At 42.3% G+C, this 27,102-nt stretch overlaps 1 protein-coding gene across 8 annotated transcripts in view; it reads left to right on the top strand.

Moving 5' to 3' along the window:
* ANO5 (anoctamin 5) overlaps window positions 1–21,077 on the top strand; it is a 65,299-nt gene extending 44,222 nt beyond the window's left edge. For all 8 annotated transcript variants that reach the window (XM_081164159.1, XM_081164160.1, XM_081164161.1 and 5 more), the window contains 8 exons: window positions 3,037–3,259; window positions 4,223–4,392; window positions 9,822–9,919; window positions 10,563–10,693; window positions 13,643–13,848; window positions 15,501–15,682; window positions 17,245–17,350; window positions 18,045–21,077. In XM_081164159.1, coding sequence (XP_081020285.1) covers window positions 3,037–3,259; window positions 4,223–4,392; window positions 9,822–9,919; window positions 10,563–10,693; window positions 13,643–13,848; window positions 15,501–15,682; window positions 17,245–17,350; window positions 18,045–18,269 — 1,341 coding nt within the window. In that variant the 3' untranslated portion in view covers window positions 18,270–21,077. The remainder of the gene's footprint in view (window positions 1–3,036; window positions 3,260–4,222; window positions 4,393–9,821; window positions 9,920–10,562; window positions 10,694–13,642; window positions 13,849–15,500; window positions 15,683–17,244; window positions 17,351–18,044) is intronic.
* Window positions 21,078–27,102: the final 6,025 nt, after the last annotated feature.

Here is a 27,102-nt window from a genome sequence, read left to right on the forward strand (position 1 = left end):
ATAGTTACAGTAAAAATGGTATGTCACCAGCCATTTCATTAAAAGCAGTTCCCAAAAGCCTGTTGGAACAAGACAGTTTTTACCATCTGATGAAAGAAGAACAAGCAGGGAGCCAGTCTAGCTTCTCCTGGGAGGGAGTTTTAGAGTCTGGGAGCAGCTACTGAGAAGGCCCTTTACTGTGTCCCCACCAACCGTGCATATGAGTGTGGCATGACCAAGAGAAGGACCTTTCCTGAAGATTTCAAAACCTGAGCAGGTTTGTATGAGGGAATACATTATTTCAGGTAGCTTGGACCTAAGCCATGTAGCGTCTAAAGGTCATAACCACCACTTTGAATTGTGCCTAGAAACAGACTGGTAGACAGTGGAGCTGTTCCACTGCTCCCTAAAGGGTTATGCTCCCTATAATCTCTGGTCAGTAATCTGATCATATCTCTTTGAGCCAGTTGATGTTTCTAAGCACTTTTCAAAGGCAGCCCCATAATCCAAATAGGAGGTAACTAAGGCATGTGTCACTGTGGCCATTTGAGATATCTCAAGAATGGGTGCAGTTGGCACAGTGCAAATGCACTCCTGGCCACTGTGGAAACCTGGGCATTCGTGCTCAGTCTGGAATCCAGGAGCACATCCAAACTGTGTCTTCGTGGGAAGTGTTACCTCATCAAGCACAGGCTGAATCCCTATTCCGTGTTCTGCCTTCTGACTGACCAAGAGCGCTTCTGTCTTGTCTAGATTAAGTTCCCATTTGTTCGCCCTCATCCAGTCCATTACAGATGACACACGCTGGTTTGCATCTGAGACTGCTTTCTTGGATTTTGGTGGAAAGGAGAAATAGAGCTGGGTCATCAGCATACTGGTGACAATGAACCCCAAAACTCCAGACAACCTTTCTTAGTGGTTTCATGTAAATGTTAAATAGCACAAGGGACAGAAGAGAACACTGAGGGACTCTGCAGGCCAGTGTCCAAGGTGTCAAACAGGAGTCCCTCCAGGAAGGAGCAGAGCCATTGTAAAATAGTACCTCCCTGCAAGGTGGCCCAGAGGAATACCATGTTTGATGGACTAAAAGCTGTCAAGATGTCTAGCAGAGCCAACAGGGACACACTGTCCTTGCACAGTTCCTTGCACAGAGCCTCTGTTCCATAACTAGGCTTGAAACCAGATCTAGATAATCAGTCTCTGTAGTTATCTGTAGACCAAGGGAATTTTGCCCTATTTTGAATTGTTCAAATGCTTGATTATAAAATTTCCCTATAACCTGTAGTCATTTATTATTGACCAAAACACTCTGGAGAAATTGGGTTCTGGATTGCATCATTTACATCTGAATCAATTCAACTTTCTCTATTTCAATACAGAAAAAAATTGAGAGATCTTTAGTATGTGGCTAATTTGTTATAAACACAAATGTTTATAATGCTACCATATCTATGCAATGAAATTGTAACATGATATTGGTGGATTTTGAAACAGCATGCCACTAGTGTGCTTTGCATGATTTTGCTTGGTGTACTAACAGACAAGCTAAGCAGAAAAAGACAATATTACTGCTCTGTTGGGACTATACCACTTTAGACTGAAGACATGATTACATTTATTCTACTTATTTCTAAATTTCCCTTCATCTAGCGGTTTCCAGGGCAATGTACAATAAGCATAAACAATTACTTATATGAAACACAAACACAATTAAAAACAACCAACCTTGAAAACAAATAGGCAGGAAAAGCTACGAAAAGCAAAAGCAAACATAGCCCTTTGAAATGCTTGGCCAAATACAAGAGGCACCAGAAATATTACAATGTCAGCAAAAGGCTTACCAGCATTGAAGAGGGTGTTCCAGAGTTGGAGTACCACTGCAGAAAAGGACCCAAACCATTTCAGACTTTACAAGTACATATCACCATCTTGAATACTGGTCCCAGTTGTGACCATGTAGCCGAGACAATTCTTTCTGAATCAGAGTACTGTGAATCAACTTGGCTGAGCCAGTTAAAATTGTGTCAGCTGAGTTCTTCACTAAAAGGGCAGCCCTGTGTATAACACTGAGAGGTTGCCCCATGTATAATGTGTCTAATCCATCCAGGATATTACCAGAGGTTCTGACCAGGAACAGATGCAGCTGGAGAACCAGGCAAAAATGTTAAAAGACAAAGCCGCTAAGGCATCAGGTGGCAATGTTAAATCAAGGAGTACACTCAAGTTCCATGTGTGCTATTTTAGGGGGAGTGCAGTGCCATCCAGAACACATGAACATCTGTCTCTCAGACCCAAGAATCACCTGCTCACAGTCCTTCTGTCTTGTCAGGATTCAGCTTCAGTCTTGACCCTCATCTGTCCATTTCCAAATCCAGGCATTGGCTGAGGCTCACTTGACTCACATGACATAGAGAAATAGATCTAGGTTAGATTACCTTACCAAGCAGTTTGAGAAAGAGCATGGGGGCATAAAACAGAGCCATGTAGGACTCTACGACACAAGTGCCATGGTGGCTGAGCAGAAGCTCCCCACTGCAGGTTTCTGAAACTGACCCTGGAGGTAGATGCAGAACTATCACAGCATCACATCCATTACACACAACTGTTGGTAGCAAATATCAACTGAAAGACACAAAAATAACAGTGCATCAGGTGGATAGGGTCTGGCTTGGCTCTCACCCTGATGTACTTGGGTTTTACTTGCAAGAAGAATACATTGGATGAACATCAGATCAGCCTTCAGATAGACACACATCCTCCCTCTTGCAGTCTGAAGCGATACAGTCCCGATGGGGCCATACTACACTATTATTCTCAATGTGTAGTTTGGCCCTTAGAGTCCTATATGGTACAGTTAGGGAACTGGTGGTCCTCCAGATGTTGCTGAACTACAACTCCCTTCATTTCCATTGGACATTCTGGCTAGGGCTGATGGGACTTGGAGTCCATCAACAGCTGGAGGGCCATGGATTCCCCATGCTTGCTATATAGTATAAAGCATTAAAGGCTGTTTCTGATATGATGTCATTGTTCTTAAACCTCTGTGGTTTCTCTCAGATCTTTTTGATCATAGCTAGTATGATAGCTGTGATAGTTTACCGCCTTGCCGTCTATGCTGCTTTTGCCAGCATCATGGAGAATGCACAAACCTTGCAGCCTATTCAAGGTATCCTGACACCACAACTGGCAACATCGGTCACTGCTTCATGCCTGAATTTTGTCATCATTATGATACTGAATTTCTTGTATGAGAGGATAGCCATCTGGATCACAGATATGGGTAGGTATGTTGCATAAAGACAGAACTGTCAGGGATATGTTTCTGTCCCTGTGGTGGAAATGCTGAGTTTATTGGCAACCAGAAGCTGAATATTTATACAAGTTTTCCATCTGGCCAAGTTGGCTAGCATTCCTGGGAAACTGTTTTTGAGACCTCCCTCTGTATCATGTAGCTTTGTTCCTAGATTATCCACAGCTGCATCCTAGCTCTGTGATTTTATGAGGAAGAGCTTGTACACTATTGCAGCTGGCTTGACCATGCTAATAACTACTTATTAGGAGTGTAACATCACTGTAGGGAACTCATGGAAGAGTGTTTCTCCCCTTCCATAATAATATACCATCCACAACTGACATTTTTCTTGACACACCTCTCCAGCTTTTACATTTTTCATATGAGTAGGCTGCTTATGTGAGCATTTATTACAATTTGCAAACCTTACGATTAAGATTTGGACCACGAATTCCATTTGTGTCATTAACTACCACACTAGAGTGATGTTTGTTGTTCAGATAAATTTTTCAGTAAATAATGGGATAATGAAGCATTTAGAATAATCCTAAAATAAGTGCTTCCTGAGCTAAGATGATGATCCCCAATTATAGCTGGCAAATGGAAATGTTTTAATCTGCATTCATTTTTCCACAGTGGAAATAATAATTATAATGTGTTTTAAATTTGGAAGAATTTAATTGTTCACCTGTAGGAATAATTCTGCAGTAGTCCTGCCACTTTCATAGAGAGGCTATAGACTTGACTCACTGTTCTATAGCTGCTGCCCTCTGCTGGCATAAAAATGCAGTGAAGGGTCTTGCAGTATTCTTTTGGAAACCCTGTTCTTTTTCATACCTAATGGCTCTGCAGTGCTTCAGCCAAATTCAAAATTGTCAGTGTTTGCTGTAGCCTTGTTTGCTGTGCATGGTGCAGAAAAAAAACCCCTTGTTTATTTTGTTGACCTTGTAGAGATCCCAAGAACTCACCTTGAATATGAGAACAGACTCACCATGAAGATGTTCCTGTTTCAGTTTGTCAACTATTATTCTTCATGTTTCTACGTGGCTTTCTTCAAAGGGAAATTTGTGGGGTACCCAGGTCACTACACATACATGTTTGATCGCTGGAGAAATGAAGAGGTATGGGGTCATTTTTCAGTGAATTAAGGAAGTAATTGCTAACCATCATTTTTGTAAAGACAAGCCAATAAAACAACACAATATTCTGAATAAAAAGCCAGGAAAATGTCACAAATGTACATAAGATGCAGTAGAAGATGCCTGTCTATGTGTTTCTCAGTGTGTGTTTTGGAATGTGCTATCTGCAAACAAAGGTCCTTGCATTATATAACTCAAGAGTAAACTGCTGAAACAGACTGGCTCTCTGAGAACAATAGTCGTGTCTCACTCTGGCATTAAGGCTTTGCCTCTCCCTTTCTTCCCAAATCATAAATTTATATAGTATTAAGGGATTTTGTGATGGTGCTGACAGTGCCACCGACAGACTAAGCTACTCTAATGACAGGGTGGGGTAGGAGAAAGAGCTTCTGGGTTTGATAGGCTGAAATCTATTGTTCCCTATCAGTGAAATTGCCCCTACAAAATGTGATGGATAAATTTTCAGGGGGCTTCCTCAGAAGATGACCTTAGGTAAATAGTATTGGAATTCTGCTTGGGTCAGAGGAATGTGCCACAGCGTAGGCACCGGCAGATATTCCTGTCGACCTCCCCGCGTCTCCACTCTGCTGATAAGCAGGCGAGGTCCCGGCGATTCATCTCAGATGTGTGAGAGGAACACACCGTTCACCCTCTCTCCCCTTTGGTGTCCCCCAGGAGGGGAAAGAAGCAGACAGAAAACTATTTACATCCTTTATTTCTGTCTCTCATATCAGTACAGAGAAACATGTCTGCACTCGACAACAGCAAGAAGAAAACTCCTCCCATGTACTTCCAGTACAGGTCATATGACACACACACTGAGCTAACATCCGGTGCTCAGTTCAGATTGGACTGCCCCTTTGTTTCCATGGCAACAGTCACAAACATCCTGTCTGGCTTTCCAGCCACAAGCAGCTGACTGAGCTGCTGGAGCCTTTGCTTGCTGCAGCATTGGTGCTTTATGGTAACATACTCCCCCTAAAGTATCAATGCGTGCTGCGAGCAAAGCGTCATCCAGAGAAGAAAACAAACAGTTGTTATACTTATAACATTCCCCTGTTGTTTCAGTTCCACCCTTGGAACTACCCACCACTGGTTTAACCAATGTACCTCTCTGGTTGTGTGACTTCGCATTTCCTTGGTTAACAACTCTCTGTTGTGCCTTTGTCTCTGACTCAGACACAGCTTCAATCTGTCCTTGATCGTTTACAACAGCAACATATGCAAGGTTAGCAAACTCCTTTGAATACCTCTTGGGTGGTACACCCTTCGTTGCTCTCTCAGACCTTCTTAAGAGCTGCTGCTCTTCTCTGCTTTCTGGTTCAGCCTCTGAACACTCTGGAGAACCAGTACTAAGCTTAATCAGTGGTTTATCCTCCTTTTCTGAGGGTCTAGTCATTATTTGAGATTTCCTCTCAATAACTGTGACAACTGAGCTGTCTGAGCTATCAGTGTCATCATCATCATCATCAGTACCACTGATCTCAATAAGATCAAACTCATCATCATCATCATCAGAATCTTCTGTGGAAAATGTGTGAACTATCACTCTTTCCCGTTCAGGAGCACTCTCTAGAAATTTTGTGAGAATCACCTGACCAGATTCAGACAAAATTACTCTGTAGAGACCTTTTTCATAACCTACAAAGATGCCTCTGGCATTCTTTACCCCACTTGGAGCTTCTGTTCTCACATGAGACCCGAAAACCTTGAAATAGGCAACAGAAGGTTTTCTATTAAACAGCTTCTCAAAAGGAGAACAACCCAACTCTGTTGAGACTTTTCTCAACCACACATGAAGATAGGACGCTAGAGATTCGGCCCAATAATCATGTGGCAAATGTGAACTCAGCAATTGCGCATGCATCCCCTTTTGCAATTCTTTGTTCACCCTAACACAGACACATTTCTTCCATGCTTCTTCGGAACTAGCAAGTTTGTGTCTTATCCCTTTTCCATCCAGAAACCTCTGGAAATCCTGTAAAAGAAAAACTGGCTTGTCATCTGTGAAAAGACAATCAATGTTAGCATCATGCATACTTTTAACCTTGTCACAAAACTCCTGAAACTTTTCTAAAGTTTCCTGCGGTTTCTTCATCATATAAACCCAAGAATAATTGGTGTAACAATCAACACACACAAGGTAATATTTTGCACCGCCTCTAGATGGTTCTAGAGGACCAATCACATCAGCATACACCCGCTGAAAAGCTCTGTGGACCTTCTTGGACACCTTCCTGGTGCTCACACTGGTCAGACCTGCAAGAGAAATTTCGTTAGAATCAGAAGTATTACATTTCATGTAATCACTTTGATCAAAAGTCAACAAATACAGTCCATCTTTCTCTTTGGCAGTAAGAAACAGTTCTCCATCTTTGTAGATCTTGCATCTTTTAGCATCATAGCACAGTTTTAGTCCCTTCTTTGCAATCTGCGAAGCACTCAGCAGACTAAATTTCAGTTCTGGAACCAGGTAAACATCGCTTATAGTCAAGTTCAGACTCTCAAGATACACAGTTTCAATTCCGGTCGCTTCCAGTTCTTGACCGTTGGCTTGTTTCACAGTGAAGCTTTGCTTCCTCAACGTCGAAAACAGTTCTCTGTGTGGGCAGAGATGCTTCGTGGCGCCGGTGTCGATTATGAATGCGTTCCCAACATCTGGCGTGGTTCCTTTCGCCATCATCACCTTTGCAGGTTTCACCTGGCATTTGGTACGGCTTTTGCTTGACGCCTCAGGCTTCGTAGAGCTGTTCTTGGCTCCTTTTGACTGTCGCGGCTTCTTACAGTTTCGCTGTAGATGCCCAGTCTGTCCACAATTATAGCATCGGACGGCACTCAATGCTATGGCATGCTCTCCAGTAGATTCAGCAGTGGGAAGATTTGAACTCTGTTCTTGCCTCCCTCTGTCTTTCACTTCCAGTGCAGCAAGTCTGTCGTGTTCGTTCAGGACGACGGCACACACCCTTTCCGCGGTCAGATCCTGAGCAGGTAGCGAACCAAGCTGACTGGCAACAACCTTGAAAGTCCGGTTCAGGCTGTTTATCATCATGAAGCAAAACACTTCCTCCTGTAGACGGAAATTGCGTTCCACTATCTGTTGACGCAGGAACTTCATTTCTGTCAGGTGCGCTTGAATATCTCCATCAGGCGCTAATCTCAGATTGGTCAACTTCTCAAAATACAGCAACGCTGAAGAACCGGCATCTCTCTGATGCGTTGTACGCAGCGCGTTCCAAACCTCTTGCGCAAATTCCAAATGCTGTATATGCACAAGCTGTTCATCTGAGACACACAGAATTATAGCAGTCCTAGCCTTCACATTCTGTGACTCCCAAGCACGCGTTGGTGCTGCTGGGATGGGATTCTCAATCACCCCAAACAGTCTCTGATTCTGCAGCAGGGCCTTCATCTTTACAGACCAAGATGAATAATTGTCATTGGTCAGGAGGGGTGGAGAAGGCAAGCCTCCCCCCTTCTTGGCATCCATTTTGTGTCCTTGCATTGACTCTGAAACACAAGCCTCTAAAATCCAATAGCTGGCTTGTTTACACTCTTGACACCTGGCAACTCTGACACTGGCTGCGTTGGAAAGTCCCTTCCAGCAGGTCGTGAGGACCTAGTCATAACAAAACTTTGTTTACGCCTCTCTGAGGCATAGACTGACTGTCCAGCCCTCTCGAGTTTCTTTCCATTTCTCCTCTCTGAGGCACAGCCTTCTGAAGGACGTTGCCTAGCAACAGCGCATTCCTTTCCTCGGACAGGAAACCACAAAAATGCCTGGTATGCAGGCCTCTTCTAAGTTGGAGCTGCTTTCCCACACTCGCTCTCCGTGAAGCAGAGAATGAATCATTCTGCATTCACACTTTCAAGCCCTTAAAGTCTCATACCTTGAGCATCGGCTTGGCTGTCAGCTTCTTCTGGTCAGCTTCTGGCTGCAGAGAATCAGCCTCTCACTTCAGGCTTCCATGGAGCAGAGGAGGACAATTCACCAGCCTCTCATGCATATGTCCGATGGATCGAAGAAAACAGCAACCATCCGAAGGCTGCCACTGTTGGAATTCTGCTTGGGTCAGAGGAATGTGCCACAGCGTAGGCACCGGCAGATATTCCTGTCGACCTCCCCGCGTCTCCACTCTGCTGATAAGCAGGCGAGGTCCCGGCGATTCATCTCAGATGTGTGAGAGGAACACACCGTTCACCCTCTCTCCCCTTTGGTGTCCCCCAGGAGGGGAAAGAAGCAGACAGAAAACTATTTACATCCTTTATTTCTGTCTCTCATATCAGTACAGAGAAACATGTCTGCACTCGACAACAGCAAGAAGAAAACTCCTCCCATGTACTTCCAGTACAGGTCATATGACACACACACTGAGCTAACATCCGGTGCTCAGTTCAGATTGGACTGCCCCTTTGTTTCCATGGCAACAGTCACAAACATCCTGTCTGGCTTTCCAGCCACAAGCAGCTGACTGAGCTGCTGGAGCCTTTGCTTGCTGCAGCATTGGTGCTTTATGGTAACAAATAGTGGGATATACCTTCTCTGCGTAAGAATCCTCTGTACAGCTAACCGGGTCTGAGGCAAAGGAAGCAAGTCAGCCTAGCTCCCTTCCTCTGAGTCTCTGGCTGCCATTAGGTGAGGTGTTCAGATCTTAGAAAGGGACAGAGAAGTCAGAGAGACCATGGGAGGGGGGGCAGAAGGAGGCAGGAGCCAAGAACTTGAGAAGAAGGATTGCTGCCCTAGAGAATCCATGGAACTTTAGAAAATGAAGGTTGGAACAGGTTACTTCCCTGGGTTGAGCTGTCCAGAGGAATGTGGGCAAGAAGAGAAGGCAAGAATGAGGAACCTGACAGAAGTAAAATTGGGAGGCTGGGCACAGAAAAAAAGCTGCACATCCCAGGAACAGAAACGAGGGGTCGCCTGTTGATTTGAAACAGCCAGTCAGATGTTTGGCTGCTGGCTTTTTAATATTAAAAATAGGTGCTTTACATCAATACTTTGTATACACATAATTCAACCTCTCACCCTTGACCCAGTTCTCTAACCAATTCTCATTGCCTTAGTTTTCCTAAAACAAAAGATGACAAGCCCAGCACTGGAAAGCTGCTTTTTTGGCCCTGCTGTTCTCTTTTTCTGGCAGAAACTTTCTGTTGGCGTTTGGTGTCAACTTGGGGGTAAGGTTGAGGAGTATAGTGAATGCTGTAGTCAGTTTAATTTCTCGGCATAATCAAGAACAGTTGCTCTGTAGGTAAGCAGTTTTAGGGTTAAACCCATGTGGTTTTGCTTTCTTTCTTTTTGCTTTCTTTTTTTACTACTTAGTAAAAAGTTCCTGTCTTCCACTTTAACACTGTGGTTTCCAAGGGAAAGACCAATTACGTGTTGCTTCTTCCTCTCCCCACCCTTGTTTCATTAGTGTGATCCTGCAGGATGCCTGATAGAGCTGACAACACAGCTTACCATTATCATGGCTGGCAAACAGATATGGGGCAACATCCAAGAGGCTATTGTACCGTAAGTGATGCCTTCGTGTTGAGTAAGTTTCATTTTTAAGAGAGAGGAATAGGTTGCGTTATGCGTCTCAACAGTGAACGCAGTAAGCGCATAAAGGCATAACGATATTAATTTTGGTTGTAGAAACTTCGTACTGCAGGATGAGATAAAATTATTTAAAATGTAGGCAATGGTTATGGAACTGAAAAAGAGGGAGCATTCCTAGGCACCAGAATCAGTGCTATAGGAGGGAGTGTCTGAAGAGAGAAGCCTGGTCTGCACACACATGGTCTTTCTTTGATTTGGAGCACTGTGAGATCAGGGTTGCAAATCATGGCACTGTTGTACACACAAAGAGCCAAGCTCCTCTTTTCAGACTTTCACCCCAGTGTGCGAACAGTAGGGGTGATGGTGGTAGGTGATTTGACTGGGGATGGGCAGCAGGCAGAGATGCATTGTGTGTGTTGTGTGATTTAGAACACCCAAATAGGACCACAGTGGCCCTGTAATCTGGACTTTTTCCGCCCTGTATAGTCTTCTTTATGGGAGAGATACTTGAAAAACACTTTTGGTGTTATACCATATGGGACATGATTCTGACTTCAATGCTGTACCTTTTATGCAACCTGCCCCATCCTGTGTTTTCTGTTATCCATACCCACAGCTGGATCCGGAATTGGTGGGGCCGCCGGAAAGCCAGTAGCAGTCCTGAGAATTTATACAGTCGATGGGAGCAGGACCATGATCTGCAGAACTTTGGAGCCTTGGGCCTATTCTATGAGTACCTGGAAATGGGTAAGCACAAGGAATGGTTATAAAATACCTCTGTATAGAGCTTTTTAAGTTTCTGACAGCTGCTTTTCTTCCGTGCAATTGAATGGAGCTAATACATATTCCTCAGCTCATGTCTCTTGACTGAAAGGCTATGTGAATCAACTTCTTAGGTACAAAATGGGGAATATCCATTAAAAAAACAATTCTAAAATTTTGCTGTAGTGCTGTGCCTCACAACAATAATTATGTTGCTTTTAGTGAGCATTCAGCACAGACTTCATGTGGCTTATACCCCTGCCTTATCTGAACAGAGCAGTATCTGCAGTTTGACCCATGCTGTACAGTGAAAGACATGAACTTTCTGCTGTCACAATGTGCTACCACATAAACAGAGCATGACTACCGAGAGCAGAAAATAAGAAGCCAACAGCTGTTGTGATTTCACAGAGCAGCCAACAGATGGCATATGGTAGCTAGAAAGAAAATCTGTTCTAAAATAGTGCTGTTATGGCTGCTACGTTGTGTTTTGTGTGCTAGCCTTTAAGAAACTAAAAGCACACATGCTGATTTGAGTTGGTATTCATTGCGGTAATGAATAAAGTATGTTTTGGGTTTGCTCTTTATCTGAAAGCACCATAGAGCGAAATTTTTTTTATTTGTTGTGGACCATACAGGCATCTCCCCACTTTCGCATGTTCTAAATAAAATCATACCAGGAAATGGCGGGAGAGAGTCCTCATAGCTCAGGAGGAGACCCTCACAGAGCCCAAAGAGGACATCAGTGAGGGCGGAGGAAGTCCCAAAGAGACTTGAGACACAGCTGGGTTTTGTTTAGGCTGCTGAGCCTCCCCACGCATCTTCCAGCCTCCAGCTGGCCCCAGAGCTTCTACACTAGTTAAAGAGAGAGTTGTATTGAGAGAGAGCATGAGAGGGAGCTGGAGAGCATGAAAAAATGAGCATTTCAAGGCTTTCTAGAGGGTGCTTGTAGGGGTCAGATGGGATTACCATGAGGAATTATAGAATATACATCAAGCCATCGTGTCCACGATGAAGACATTGTGTTGACTGGGCTTGATATATTGACAATAATTTCTGATTATATCCCATAAGATTCTACATTCATGACCTTTTCCCTCTGCTGCCCATTTCTCTCTCTTCATAAGTCACGTACACAGCAGTTGCTTCGCCAGGCAGGCATCCTGGGCCATAAAGATAGTGGGCAAGTTTCTTTGATGTATATTAATCTTAGGATGTTGATCTTAGGGCCAGGAAACAGATCTCACATGAAGGGGATAATGGTCACTGTTCTCCTGGCCATCCTTCTTATCATATGTATTGCTTGTTTATTACCTCCGGGGTTGCCAGATGCTCTTCTTTGTAGTAATGTTCTTTGTTTACCCCAGAAATATTTGTGCTTAATTAGTTTTTGTAGTTTAACTTGTCCCCACGTGGGTTTGTGGAAATGCTCAGAAGAAATCTGATTGGTTCTTACGAACACTCTGTAAAAAGCTCTTTTGTGAATAAAACTACCTGGGCCAGGGGGCAGCAGACTCGGACAGGCACAGAGAGGCACGATTATACGCACCCTTCCCAGAGTCTTGCTGGTTCAAGCCTCTGTGTGTATTCTTGTTAATCAGAGTTCAATCCTTCCTTTACTTTGCAAACGCAACAGGTGCTTCCTGCTTTATGCAATTTCACTTATGTGCATGGTGCCCAGAACGTAACCCCTGCATAAGTGGTAATACACCTGTATTACCAAATGAAAATTTAAAGCTGGGGGGCAGAGAATATTATAGTGTAAAGGCAAATATGCATTCTATTATTCTGTTTTTAGACCCTACCCTATGCTCACTGGGCAGCTGGTCAAATCGTAGCCCCTTCTTCCCCATTTAAAATTTTATTACCTCGTAAAACGCCCTTCTCTCCCACCCATGCTCACTTTGACAGCCATGGAGAGGCAGTGACTTGCAAGGAAATAAAGTCTCAGTGAAGCAGTAGCGGCCAGTGTGGTGGCTTAGGTGGGGCACCACTGTCCTCCCAGCACCAAACTAGGCACTGTGCAGGCACATAATGGAAACAGCAGTGGGTTGGGTCCGCTCATAGCACCATGGTCCTAGCATCTTTCTGTCCTGTAAGTGCCAGCAACGTGCTGTGTTTGGAAGCTGGGAGAGCATTGATGGCTGCCACACCAGCCACTACTGCCATGAAGGCTTTTAGGCCAGGGATGGGGCTGGAACAAAGCTAAAGTCACCCAAGCTCTTGGTTTATCATTTAGCATGATTACCATGCCAACAGTATGCATGGTGCTTACAGAGACCCTGCCCTGAGCAGCTTACAATCTAAAATTCAGTCAAGGGAAATCAACCAAGAAAGGGGAAGAAAGTGGAGGCAGAAAGAAAGAGTATGCCATTGCTTTGATCATGCATGCTTAAGTTTGACTGCAGACTATGGTGGTTCATGAGAACTAAGGAGTGGGGAACATGTGCTCTTCCAGATGTTGTTGGACTCCAGCTCCCATAAACCCCAGTTGGTGTGGCCTATGGTCAGGTATGATGGGAGCTGTAGTCCAGCAACATCTGGAAGGTTGTTGGCTCCCTGCCTTTGAGTGAAAGACTTGAAGGAAGAGATAGAATTTCCTTTTCTGTGTTAGGGTATTTTCTTCTTCAGGGAAAAGATTTTCAGTCTTATTCTGGAATTGATCTCTTCATCTTCAGTCTCTGTATTATTTTTCTTAATAAAGAACTACCATTTTTTTTCTGAATTAAGTCCTTAAATGTAAAAACAGGCTTACTCCCCCCCCCCCCAGGAATACTTGCTACCTTTGTTTTGATTCATACCATGTACTTGCATCCACAGCTGCACACAAATATTCTGATATGTATGTTTACTATTCACAATTAATTCAAATGTAAATTCTCTAAGGTTTCATTCAGATGTTTTCCTTTATTTTTCTCTCTCCTTTTCATGTAGTTATCCAGTTTGGATTTATCACCTTATTTGTGGCCTCTTTTCCTTTGGCTCCACTACTTGCTCTGATGAACAATATCCTGGAAATTCGAGTTGATTCTTGGAAGCTTACAACGCAGTTTAGAAGGCCGGTGGCAGCCAAAGCCCATAGCATAGGAGTCTGGCAAGAAATTCTGAATGGGATGGCTATCTTGTCTGTTGTCACAAATGTAAGTAGTGTGATATATATATATATATATATATATATATATATATATATATATATATATATATATATATATATATTAGGTTGGGAAGAAAAGAGGGGGAGGGGGACAGTGAGTAGAGTGGTGATGCTTCTATTCTTGTACTCAGTGTATGTGTGGGGTTTTGTGTCAGTGTCACTTGTGTGGGTTCGCTTTCTATTCACCTGTTATATTTCCTTGGTGGTGAGAGAGATTGGGGGGAATTCTTTTTGGATATGAGGGGGATGTTGAAACACATGGCCTCAGATTTTGCAATGTTTAATTGTTGGCCCGACACCATTGCAAATGTGTTGAGTTCTTTGGTTAGGGTGGTTGCTGTGTTTATGGGGTCTGGTGTTGTGACCATCAGGTCTTCTGCAAAGTGCCCTAATTTATAGGTTCTGTCTTTTATTTCCACTCCCTTGATGTCTGTGGCTGCTTGGATTCGGTTTGCTAGAGGTTCCAGAGCCAAGATTAATAGGAAGGGAGACAGTGGGCATCCTTGTTTTGTGCCTCTTTGAATTGCTATTGTATTAGAGTCCATACAGCTGGTCCTGCATTTTGCTGAGGCTTGGGTGTACGTAAAAAAATTTAAGCCAATTGGAAGGTGTATGGTAGTACACATTGTTTTAAAGCTCATGTCTTACTTCAGGGATCCTGGGAACCGAAGCTCTAAGAAGGTGCTAATTGGTGCACTCCAACATAATCACTTTTTTTCTAAGGGAAATTGTAATATGTAAAGCACAGGACCCCAATTCAGCTAAAGTTAGTGTCATTAAAATTAGTGGAATAAATTGTTGGTTTTCGTCCTGACCTTCGCAGAAGGGTGAATGGCAAAGCATCCATAGTGGTGCCTTCACTGAGGACCATGCTTTGTCAGGTTAGATTTCAGGGCAGCACTAAACATAAAAGATCAATGTAATGAAATACAAAAACAAAGATAAAAGCAGCAGATGAAAGCTTTAAAATGAACTATTAAATGATTGCTCAATTAAATCAATTAAAATGTGCTATTGCCTGGCATTTAAATGATTGCACCTTCCTCTTTGGGAAGGATGCTTTATAACCACTGCCAATAAAGCCCTCTCCTCTGAAGGTATTGTCATACTCCAGATGGAAGAGGTACATGGAAGAGAGCCTTGGCAGAGGATCATAGAGCACTGGCAGATCAATAATGGTTCCAGTTAAGTTTACCAGTTGTACATCCAGGTTTCCTTCAGCATCAGAGGCTCTGAATGTTAGTTGCTGTGGAATAGGAACAGGCAAGTGCTCTTGTCTTACTTGTGGGCTTCACATAGCTATCTGATAGACCACTGTGGGAAATGGGTTGCTGGACTAGGTAGGGTTTTCATCTGATAAATCACCATTGTTCTTACGTTTTTACATATATCAATAAATAGACACTTTTCAATCCCTGTTTCAATGGAGCTTGAAGTGGCATACCTGGTTTTTCTTCTTCTCTGATATCCTCACAACATTCTTGTGAAGTAGCTTAGGCTGAGAAAGAGTGGCTTAAGGTCAGCTGGTGACCTTCGTATCTGTGCGTGGATTAGTATTCAAAGGTAGATACATTGTTCATTTCTTTGCATTTCCTGTGAATGAAACATTTAACATATAATCCAACTTCTTTCCTGCAGGCATTTATTGTTGCCTTCACATCTGATATGATCCCTCGATTGGTATATTATTATGCCTACTCTATGGATCCTTCTTCACCCATGTCTGGATACATTAATGACAGCCTCTCCATATTTCAAACCTCAGATTTTCCTGATAAAAACAGGCCTGACATAAACCCAGAAAACTTTTCCACTTGCAGGTTAGTTGCAATTAACCCCTTTTACATGTATGTCTGTTTGTGTGTGTGTGTTTTTGCAGTAGATTTATGTAATAAATCAGTTATATTGGTCTTGATCATTAAATTCTTCTCCTTACTGTTGCCTTCTATAAGATGAAATGAGGGGCCCTTTAGCCATCAGAATAAGACATTTGCTTTATTATAGGAGTTTTAGGGAATGTAATTTGATGTCGTCTTGAAGGCAAGATGTAATTGTGGCAATATTACCAGTACGGTAGTAGGGAAAAAAGAACAAATGTAGCCCAAAGGACGGAAGTAAGGAAGTGTAAAGACTACAACCTTTCATTGCCTTATTCTCACTTTTAAATTTAAAGTAATTTCACTCTAGAAGTAGATGTGATGCTGATCATGGTGTCTCTGCAACCCCATATTGGCAACCCCCCTGCCACCTTTCTCGGTAACATGTTATGCGGGTCTGGAAAAGCTAAAATAAATAAATAAATGATGTAATGTCACCTGCTTCTCTAACATGTCACTAGGGGAAGAGGGGGCCCACAACACAGAACTTACAGTTTTCAGTAGTAGCTCTGTGATTGTCTCACCTGGAGAGGTGACCTAAAATAAAATGCATATATCAGAGTTTGGAGAAAGGGGAGTTGTATCACATGGAGACTTTTTACAGTCTCCTTTAAAAGAAGACTCATATGTAACTGGCTAGGAATGGATTCAACATTTTGTTTTATCCAGTGCTACCCCTATGACATTCCTGATAACCCTATTCCCTGTTGATTGCATCTCTTGGAATGGGGCTACTATAACACACAAGATTCCACGTGGTTTTTCACAACAAGGTGCCTACAGAATCATTTCTAGCATTAGCCTTATTTGCATGTTTCTCATGCAAAGGGGCATCATGGCTGTAAAAGACCACACATTTAGCTTTACCCTGGAGCTCATGTAATTCCTCCTGGCCCCCAGTGTGCTTACAGACACCTTCTGGAAGAGGGAGCCTTTTTTGTCAATGGAAGGTGTTGCTCAAGGGGGGGCAGGAGGACTCACACTGCCTCAGGGGTGGAGCTATACATGCAGCTCTCTTTATATCTGTGCTATCCATTTGCGTGAGTTGCATGGGAAGAGGACTGTTCCTGTTGGCAATAAATGAGCCATGGAAATCTACAGTAGAAGTGTAGGACATGTTCCCATTAAAGCCCAAGGCTTCTGTTTGTACCATTTAAGCTTTAGTGCTTTGTTTGAACAACTTTCCTACATCACATCTTGTTTTACGTTTCTGTTCCCTGATTTATGCTCTTCCATGATCCACCTAGCCAAACATCACCTTATGATAGCTGAAAGCTCTGCTAGCATGTGCTCTACAGTTTGCTTTTGCTATGAAAGAGCAAACGAGGGACACTGAACCAGTTACAAGAGCCATGTCCTGAAAAGAAATAAATAAAGCAAAACATTAAGATCAGGATCAAAAGGCTTCTTAAGTGACAGGTGTATTTGAATGTAAATGCCACTGAGCTTGTAATCTGTCTGCCTTTGAATGTGGCCCTTCACCTTTACATGTTTGTATTCAACAGGTACAGGGACTATCGATATCCACCAGACCATGAGAGGAAATATGCACACACAATGCAGTTCTGGCACATACTGGCTGCCAAGATGGCTTTTATCATTATTATGGAGGTAAGTTGTTCCCTTGCCTCTTGTAATTGATTCAGTGTAGAGTGTCAGTGTAGAGTTACTGCAGTTTTGATGAGGGAACAAAATTATCTTGTTGTGATTCATGGAATTGTAGCTTTAAAAGAAAGGTAACAACAAAACACAAAGGATTTACAAGTTGCAAACAGAAATCCAGAATCGAATACCATTTGCATATATGCAGATTATAAAAGAATTGCAGAATTTTGCAAGCTTTACTGCAAACAACCCTCTGTTGTTTTGCCTCCCAAAAGTTTGTGCTATTTATCTAAATGCATCCCAAGCTGATGAAATTAGTGTGCATGGCATGCTATTGTTGATCCCCCTCCAAAAAAACCCCCCTCTTTGTAGCCACAACTTTAAGGTGTAGGACAGGCTTCCTCACCCTCGGCCCTCCAGATGTTTTTGATCTACAACTCCCATGATCCCTAGCTAGCAGGACCAGTGGTCAGGGATGATGGGAATTGTAGTCTCAAAACATCTGGAGGGCCGAGGTTGAGGAAGCCTGGTGTAGGAAGATATCATCACTTTGCAAAACCATCTTTCTCAGAGCTCAAGCCTAGAAAGTCTGCATTGCAAATGTTTAGGACAGGGAATAACAACTGTTTGATGAAATACCTTGCCTCCATAGTTCTTTGCATACATCCTCCTATTTTTGCATTGTTCCCCTGCCTTGCAGCATGTTGTTTTCATTGTCAAATTCTTTGTGGCTTGGATGATTCCTGATGTCCCGGCTGAAGTGAAAGCCAAAATAAAGCGTGAGAAATACTTAACTCAGAAAATCTTGCATGAGTATGAACTCAATAAACTCAAGCAGAAGCTGTGTGAAAACAGGACCACCGCCAGCATGGAAAAGGAAGTCATTGCCACCGAAGGGAGAGTGGAGTTATCAGAAGTCATGTAACCTGAGGAACAGCTGACTGTGAAATTCCATCCTGTGAAAATTGGTTGTCCAATCTGAGATGAGCAGTTCAATATGCGTGAAAGCTTCTCTTTTGGTTCTAACAATTTTACTGAAGCAAGTGGAGAGAATCAACATGGATTTCCTGTTGGCCAATCAACAATCAACATACCTTTGCTGCTGTGGAACCTTGAAAAATGAATCTGCTGAAATGCCTTGCCTTTCTAAGACTGTATGTTTCTCATTACTAGAATTGTCTTAAGTGTGTTATAGCGAAAAGTTCATAATGTTCCACATTTGCAGTCAGAGTTCTTGGTAAGTGTGGCAATGGCGTCCTGAATGAAGCTCAGGAAGTTCCTCCCTCACCCAGCCTATATTTAATTAGTATCATTATTAGTTGATAAGGCCAAGAGTTTGGTGTGTTGTCCTTCAGTTGTTGCACTGTCAACTGATGATGCTAGAGCCTAAACGGAATTCTGTATCTTTTCATCATGCTCTTCAAGTGATATTAAAGCACTCCACAGACTCCGGTGGGGATGCTGTGGCTGTGGATTTCATGCATCATCTTGGTAGGACTAACCAAGCTTCAAGGCCCCTTCCAACCTATGGCTCTATAGTTCAATCCTATTTTTGTTTGCCTGTTCTCAGAGTTGGGGAAACTGGGATCTGAACTGCCAATATGCTAGTCATAGTTAACCTTGTTAAGGCAGAAGGGGCTTAGTGCAGCAAGTACACAAATGTTTGGGGAGCCTTTACTGTAAGATGCTAACATCAGACAAACAAAAAACTAAATTGGATGCCTTACTTAGAGAAGTACTAATCTGTATTTGTCTGATAGGTAGCACTGGCTATTCAAAAGCATGTACTTTTCACACATTGGCCTTGATCATGCATTACTTTGGAACAGTACTTGGAAAATCTTTCACATATCACGTGTGCATTTCTGCCGCACAAACCTGTACCTTTCAGTACCTTTTGAGGTGGGTTGTTTTGTAGGTTATTTTTAAGGCACAGATAACATATTTGTAGATTTAACAGTTCAGTAACTATAGTGACCTAACAAAAATTAAAACCCACAGTTACTTTTTCATAAGTAATTTCTAAGCTTAATAATTTTCATCAGCCATATTTTCTCCAAAATAGTAAGGGAAGTTTAAGGAATTATACCTCAGAGTTCCTAAAATAAAATAAAATAATTTTCTATTCTTACATGATTAGTGAGAGTTAGAAAGAAGACCAGATTCTTCCTAAAATTAGTATGATATTGAATTGGAAATATACTTTATCAAGACCAGATCCACTGAGGTAATCTGGAGTTTTACCTGTGATTGTAGTAGTATTATTTGGGATCTGAAGTCATTATTTCTGAAATTTTTAAAAATGATTTCATATTTTTCAAAACCCCTGAGTAAATTATCTACAGGGATAAATTGTAAACAAAGCCATTTGTTGTGAATATGCCTTAATACTAGATCTCTGTGTTTGTACAGAATATCTATTCATAATATTTAATGAATGAAAGGTTATGTACATTAATGTAGCCAAATCTGCAATGCTTAGAAATAATGGTTTTTTTAAATGTTGCTAAGAAGAGAAACAGTTCCTTTTTTTTTTGTCTTGAGACAATTTTGCAAATTTATAAAGTTTATTTAGTGTAAACTGTGCATGTAGACTTAGCTAGAAGGTGTTACAGGCAGTGTTTTGTTATATAATTTTAAGTTCTTACAAGTATTTTTGAAGTTTTGCTACATTTTTATACCCGAGTTTGCCCCACACTGCATAGTGCCTTATTTACATGCACTTGTGAAGGAAAAAAAGATGTGAAAATGCTAGTAGTGTTAGTTATGTAGCATAATGTATCTTATCAGTGAATTCACAGGTATTATGAAAGTATCAGCTTTCAAACTCAGTCTTGTGCATTAGTAGCTGGTCAGGAGCAAGTTTTGCAAACTTCCAAGGTGTTTTGCTCAATGCAATACGAACCTTGAGAAACAAACACTTGCTGAATTCTGAATTCACTAAACATGAAGCATGTTGGACATAAAGTACTTGCACTTTGAAGCTTATTCTTGACTGTTAAGTATTGGAACAAATATCCCAGGCTGTGTCTAGCATGTGAGCTAAAGATTATGCTGTTTTATACATTTGTGTGCTTCGGTTTCATTTCTTATGGCAAAAGAGCAAATTACCTACTTTGAAACACTATGGTAAAAGATCCCAATCAATGAAGGAACAGTACTCATATCCTTGGCAAAGAAAAGAGCTAGATTAATGGGCAAAATGCCCAGATTAGATTCATAGTATCTGTCTCGAAAAAACGAAACAAGAAAAGAATGGTGCTTATAGCAAATAAGAAACTTATACAGATATTGGGTAACAAACAAGAAGGTTATGCAGATACTAGGGGTGTGCAATGGCTCCAGGAATAGAACAATGAGAATTGCAGGGTTTGGGGGTTTCCTCCTTTTTTACATTGACACATGATATCAGTAACTTCCCCCAAATCAGATAGGGCCCTCTCCTGGGGTTCTGTTGTTCTGTTTCTTTGCTTTTCTGTGCTGTATAATTCAATGTTTGCATTTATAATAGCATGGTTTGCATAACACAGCAAGCCAAAACTATGCAGACCCCCCAGAGAGGAACTTGCAGCCACTTTACTCCTCGATTGTCTTCTTTGCTCAGCCAGAAAGAAAGGCTGTTGTGAAGCTGCAAATGTTAAAATAATGTTCAGGTAAGAATATGCACCACTTGGCTATCACTTGTTTTATGGTAAGAAAGAGACAAACTCCCATTTCCCTGCGCTTATCCAGTAGAGCAGTGTTTCCCAACCGGTGTTCCGCGGCACACTAGTGTGCCGTGAGACATCGGCTGGTGTGCCGTGGGAGGGAGGCGGGCGAGTCGGGCGGCGAGAGGTGGCGGCGGCGAGGATCCGCGTCGAGCCGGGGGCGGCTCCGCGGTGGTGGTGCCGAGCGGCGGGGCAGCGCGCGCAAAAGGGAGGAGCGCGAGACAGCGGAGGAGGAGGAGGCCGGCATGTCCGGGCAGCAGCAGCAACAGCAGCAGCAGCAACTCCCGGCGACGGCTCCTCAAGCCCCGCCGCCGCCCCCTCCTCCGCCCGCTATCGCCGCCACCACCACAACAGCCACCGCCGCCTCAGCTGCCACCGTCCCTCAGTCCCTCGCTCTGCTGCCTCCTCCCACCCCGGCAAGGGGGAGGGAAAAAACTTTCACTTTTGTGCGTCCCTCCCGGCGTGACGCTGCGCGCTGACGTCACGGGGCGGGGCTTTAATGGTGGTGTGCCGCGAGATTTTTTTCCGGTAAACAGGTGTGCCGTTGCCCAAAAACGTTTGGGAAACACTGCAGTAGAGCATTATGGAGGAAAGCGAAGTCCTTTAATTCTCCCACAATAAAAGTCCCTGGACCTCTTTGTCTGCAATTTGGCAGATTTAATCTCTCTGATGGAGCTCCTGGGCGTGTAAATTTCATCTATTTTGGTCAAAGGTGGGAGGAAGGCTTTTAGATTCACTTTAGATTCCTCATTATAGTAAATCGGGAGCACACAGCTTCATTTTAAACAGAGCAGCTCTGAGCTGGGGGGGGGGACAACCAGATTGAAGCAAACAGAGCACAGAATGACTTAGAAGCAGATTCTAAGTTTTTAAAATGTACAGATACAAAGCAAATCTTAGAGCCTATGCACACCCCATATTTAATGGGATGTTCCAGCAGAGAGGTCTGCAGGAAAAACCAAGGTGCTAAGGGTGCTGTCTGCAGAATGTAGGTTGTTAGCCCAATTTCTATTTATTGAACCTAATTTCAAAGGTTTCCATGCTCAGAGTCAGGGTTTCGGTCACCATTGCCCTACTGCCCATTCTCTGCTTTGTGCATATATTATAAGGGTCTGTGCATAACCTATGGGGTTTTGAAGAGAGTTTGGAGAGTGGTGTGACAAAAAGTATTCAGCACCAGACTGAATTTAGCATTCTCCTCAAATTTTGAATCAAAACCTTTCTGACATCTTGAAACGGTCTGACTTACATTTTCTTTCTTTCTATTTCTGATGTGCTCAGTCTGCTAAGATACTGTCATCCCCCCCCCCCCGAAATGATGTACAGTTAAGACAAATAATATTATATAGTGTATATTAGATATGCCAAAGATACATTGCAGTCACCAAAAAAATCTACATATTTAGCCAAAAACACTTTCTCATCGTTTGAGCATAAACACTCTGCTGCTTATTTATAAGTGTTCTTGTAAATATAAATGGAGGATTTGCGATAGATTCATATTTAAAATATGTTTGTGTTAGTGTATAATGAACTGCAGTGGTTGTAAAACAGGCAGCAAACAGTGCAAATCAAGTCCAACAAATCACAGTTCTGCTTGACAAAAAATGCCATCCGTGTCAAACTTAAATGTATTAACAAATTAAATGTGTGGTTTTTTTAGCTTGCCACACTAGTTATTTTAAATTGTGTAGAATCATATACTTTTTTAAATGACCACTGAGCTGCAGAGTGACTTGGCACAGATGTAAATGAAATAAGTGGCTGTAGTTGCACAGTACCTTGGGTTGCGTTTTGTCAAGTCCAGTTGAGATGAAGATTACACAAACAGCTTTGTCTGCTGTTATTATGCACTCTACCCATTGCAGCCAGAGCAATGAGAGGGGTTAAATTTTTAAGAAGTGGCATGTTTACTTATGTAACTCTGACCTGTCATTTGAGGAGGCTGTGGGGCAAGCCCTGAATGTCTGCAAGGATATCAACAGAACAGAACTTCTGGCAACTTCTGGTACACAGGGAACCAGTCATATTTACAACTGCATTGAGTCTATTTAAGCCCCTGGTGGGCAACTGTACCCATGGAAGGTTTTATTTGTAAATCTGGAACATTGGGATGGCATCCTCTGTTCTGTATTTATATGCAATTCCCTTTTAACCAATTCCAAGTATTGTTTTAGTATTGTTGGATTAAATTCCAGACATTTTAATTTGTAGGCTATGACTTCTAGGCAAAAATATGTAGATAAAGCCTATTTGTGCTTAGCTCAATCTGTAAGGAAACCTCATTTTGCTCAGTGGGACTTATTCTTAAAAATGTGCACAGGACTGCAGCTTTAAGTGCCCATGCATGATACATTTTGAGTCACAGTTTGTTAAACTTGTACAAACTGAGCTCTCACTCAAGGAGAATTATATCAGTTGTGGTCTGAGTGGCAGCAGTGCTTTTTGCATTCTAGCAACCTTTTCAATAGATACTTTTATACTAGTCCACTGAAAGAGCCAAGTTACCAAGTACTGCTGCGGTGTTATATTTTCAGTTAATTCATATGCAAGCACTGGACCCTTGTGCCTTGTAACAACACTTACTAAGGAATGGTGTTGTGCATGTTTGCCTATATGCCCCTGCTTCTGACAGAGAACTGTAAGTAGTCTAGCACTACCCCGTCTGAGTTTTTGTATTGTGCATAACACTCCTGTCTTAGAGTTTTTGAATTGTGCATCATGTATTGTGCATCTGTTTACCTGTGTAATTTTTTTTTAACCTTTCCGTATCCCTGTCTTATCATTGTGTGAGCGCTAGTCTTCTGTTGCATATGGATTATATGCCGTCTTGTGTATACTGGTGGGTGAATCCAATGATTATATTTGTAAATTGTTGGTTTATGCATACTGAATCATGGTATATAAATGTCCTGTGATGCCTTTAAGGACTACAAACTTTTATTTTTGCTTTTCAAGTAGAAGTTGTGATTACAAAAATTGCTTAAAATTTTCTTGTGACAACAAACATTCAAGTTTCTTTCCCGATTCTGTGCTGTGTAGTTCTATACTCAGAAGTAAGTCCCTTTGATGTCAATAAAAAAATCTCTCTTTTAAGAAATGCATACAGAATTGCAGCCTTGAGCCCCACTCCAGATATGCACATCAGTGGGTTGAATTCAAGCTTGAGTGTAAGAGCATCTGCCTGCCTGCATCCTCTGAATAGTTGGTGCTTTCAGGAGAGGGCTAGAAAGGTGAAGAATTTGAGATTCAATTCTCCCACACTCCTAAACAAGTAATTGGTATTGAACTTGCTTCATTTTTGTTTTACGCAGTACAGTCCCAAATCACTAACCACAACTATGTAGAGAGTGTTCTGCTTAATGCAGTATCCTTTTGTGGACAATGGTCCCATTCCAAACAGACACACCTGCAAACACTGAATCAAGCAGTCAGTTACGCTATATACCAACCTTAACTTAGCTGAGCAGAGATCTAACTCCGTTTTTTTACCCGTCAAGGCTCTGGTAGTGCAATAGGCATATCATCATGCCTCCCATAACAAGTCAAAATTGGGTGAAATGAAGAGTACCACATCCTTTCACTCTTACTGTTTGTGATGAGAAGACTTTCACTGTTGGTGGTTGACTGTGATCAGGGAACCTCCCATTCCGTACTTTGCTTATTACAGAGAATTAGTCTGCTTTAAGTTTCTAAGTGAACATTTACTAGATTGTTTCTCTTGGGCTTTCAGTGCAATTTGTTGATGTTGCCAATTTTAAGCTAAATTTGGGGATCTGGGATGTTTGCCTGGTAGTCTAAGCTTATTCAAATTGTGTCTCATAAACTGATATCTATGGTTAGACTGTTGATCATCAAGCTGATATGTGCAATACTGGGATCTTTAAAAAAAATCAGCTAACTGATGATGGCATTTAAAAGGTGTCTGCAAATAGTGTGTTGCTTGTTTTGTAAACACATTGTTACATGTATTCAACTGATTCTGTGAAAAGTTGACTGTTAATAAAAGGTTTTGTTTACATCCATAGTTCTGTGTAGTTTACCCTATGGGCTGTGTTGCATGCAAGACCATTGTTACTGGGCAGCTTGTCAAATCGTAGCCCCTTCTTCCCCATTTAAAATTTTATTACCTCGTAAAACGCCCTTCTCTCCCACCCATGCTCACTTTGACAGCCATGGAGAGGCAGTGACTTGCAAGGAAATAAAGTCTCAGTGAAGCAGTAGCGGCCAGTGTGGTGGCTTAGGTGGGGCACCACTGTCCTCCCAGCACCAAACTAGGCACTGTGCAGGCACATAATGGCAACAGCAGTGGGTTGGGTCCGCTCATAGCACCATGGTCCTAGCATCTTTCTGTCCTGTAAGTGCCAGCAACATGCTGTGTTTGGAAGCTGGGAGAGCATTGATGGCTGCCACACCAGCCACTACTGCCATGAAGGCTTTTAGGCCAGGGATGGGGCTGGAACAAAGCTAAAGTCACCCAAGCTCTTGGTTTATCATTTAGCATGATTACCATGCCAACAGTATGCATGGTGCTTACAGAGACCCTGCCCTGAGGAGCTTACAATCTAAAATTCAGTCAAGGGAAATCAACCAAGAAAAGGGAAGAAAGTGGAGGCGGAGAGAAAGAGTATGCCATTGCTTTGATCATGCATGCTTAAGTTTGACTACAGACTATGGTGGTTCATGAGAACTAAGGAGTGGGGAACATGTGCTCTTCCAGATGTTGTTGGACTCCAGCTCCCATAAACCCCAGTTGGTGTGGCCTATGGTCAGGTATGATGGGAGCTGTAGTCCAGCAACATCTGGAAGGTTGTTGGCTCCCTGCCTTTGAGTGAAAGACTTGAAGGAAGAGATAGAATTTCCTTTTCTGTGTTAGGGTATTTTCTTCTTCAGGGAAAAGATTTTCAGTCTTATTCTGGAATTGATCTCTTCATCTTCAGCCTCTGTATTATTTTTCTTAATAAAGAACTACCATTTTTCTGATGTTGCCAATTTTGTTGATGTTGCCAATTTTAAGCTAAATTTGGGGATCTGGGATGTTTGCCTGGTAGTCTAAGCTTATTCAAATTGTGTCTCATAAACTGATATCTATGGTTAGACTGTTGATCATCAAGCTGATATGTGCAATACTGGGATCTTTAAAAAAAATCAGCTAACTGATGATGGCATTTAAAAGGTGTCTGCAAATAGTGTGTTGCTTGTTTTGTAAACACATTGTTACATGTATTCAACTGATTCTGTGAAAAGTTGACTGTTAATAAAAGGTTTTGTTTACATCCATAGTTCTGTGTAGTTTACCCTATGGGCTGTGTTGCATGCAAGACCATTGTTACTGCTGTGGGGATTGGAATATTGGGAGACAGAAGTTAGGCACTGCAATGCCTTGTCTCAAAGGGTAGATGAAACTGAATTCCACACCAGTCCAGAAATGGGGAAAACTGTCTTCATCAAAGGAAAGAAGTGTGTCCTATACAGGAACCAAAGCTGTATAAAGGCTGACAATTGACTTCTCTATATGTTATGCCAATTAATATATTTACAGCACCATGTAGGAAATAAGTTTCCCTCACCTCCTTTCCCAAAGCCTACTATGGGCACCATGCCCAGATATTCCCCTTCCATCCCAAACCTTGCCCTATAATACAGGCATTGTGGCCTCTGCAGTTCACCTTCATAACATCAAATTGCCTTACTACTACTTGTGATAGCACAGGGTTACCACATCACAGTGTATTCGGGTGGTTTTCTTTCATTGTTCTCTCCAGCATCAGCTTCCATTAAAGAGCAGGGAAAATCAGTTAATGCCAGAGAGAACAAGGAAGAAAAATGGAGAAAGGACACTCTGTTCTACTGAGGAACCATAACTGAATGACAGTCTTGTGTCTGGAATAAAAGGCAGAGTGAGCTGGAAGGGAAATTGCCACTTGCAGCTTACCTGTAGTGCCTTTGAGAAATGGCAGATGCTGTTCTAGTATTTCAGAATCTATATGCATCAGAAAAAGAACAGAAATCAACAATGTAGCACTTTAAGGGCTGAAAACCTACAAAGAA

Source organism: Podarcis bocagei (assembly GCF_964188305.1).
Source record: "Podarcis bocagei genome assembly, chromosome: 1".
Taxonomy (NCBI): Eukaryota; Metazoa; Chordata; class Lepidosauria; order Squamata; family Lacertidae; genus Podarcis; species Podarcis bocagei.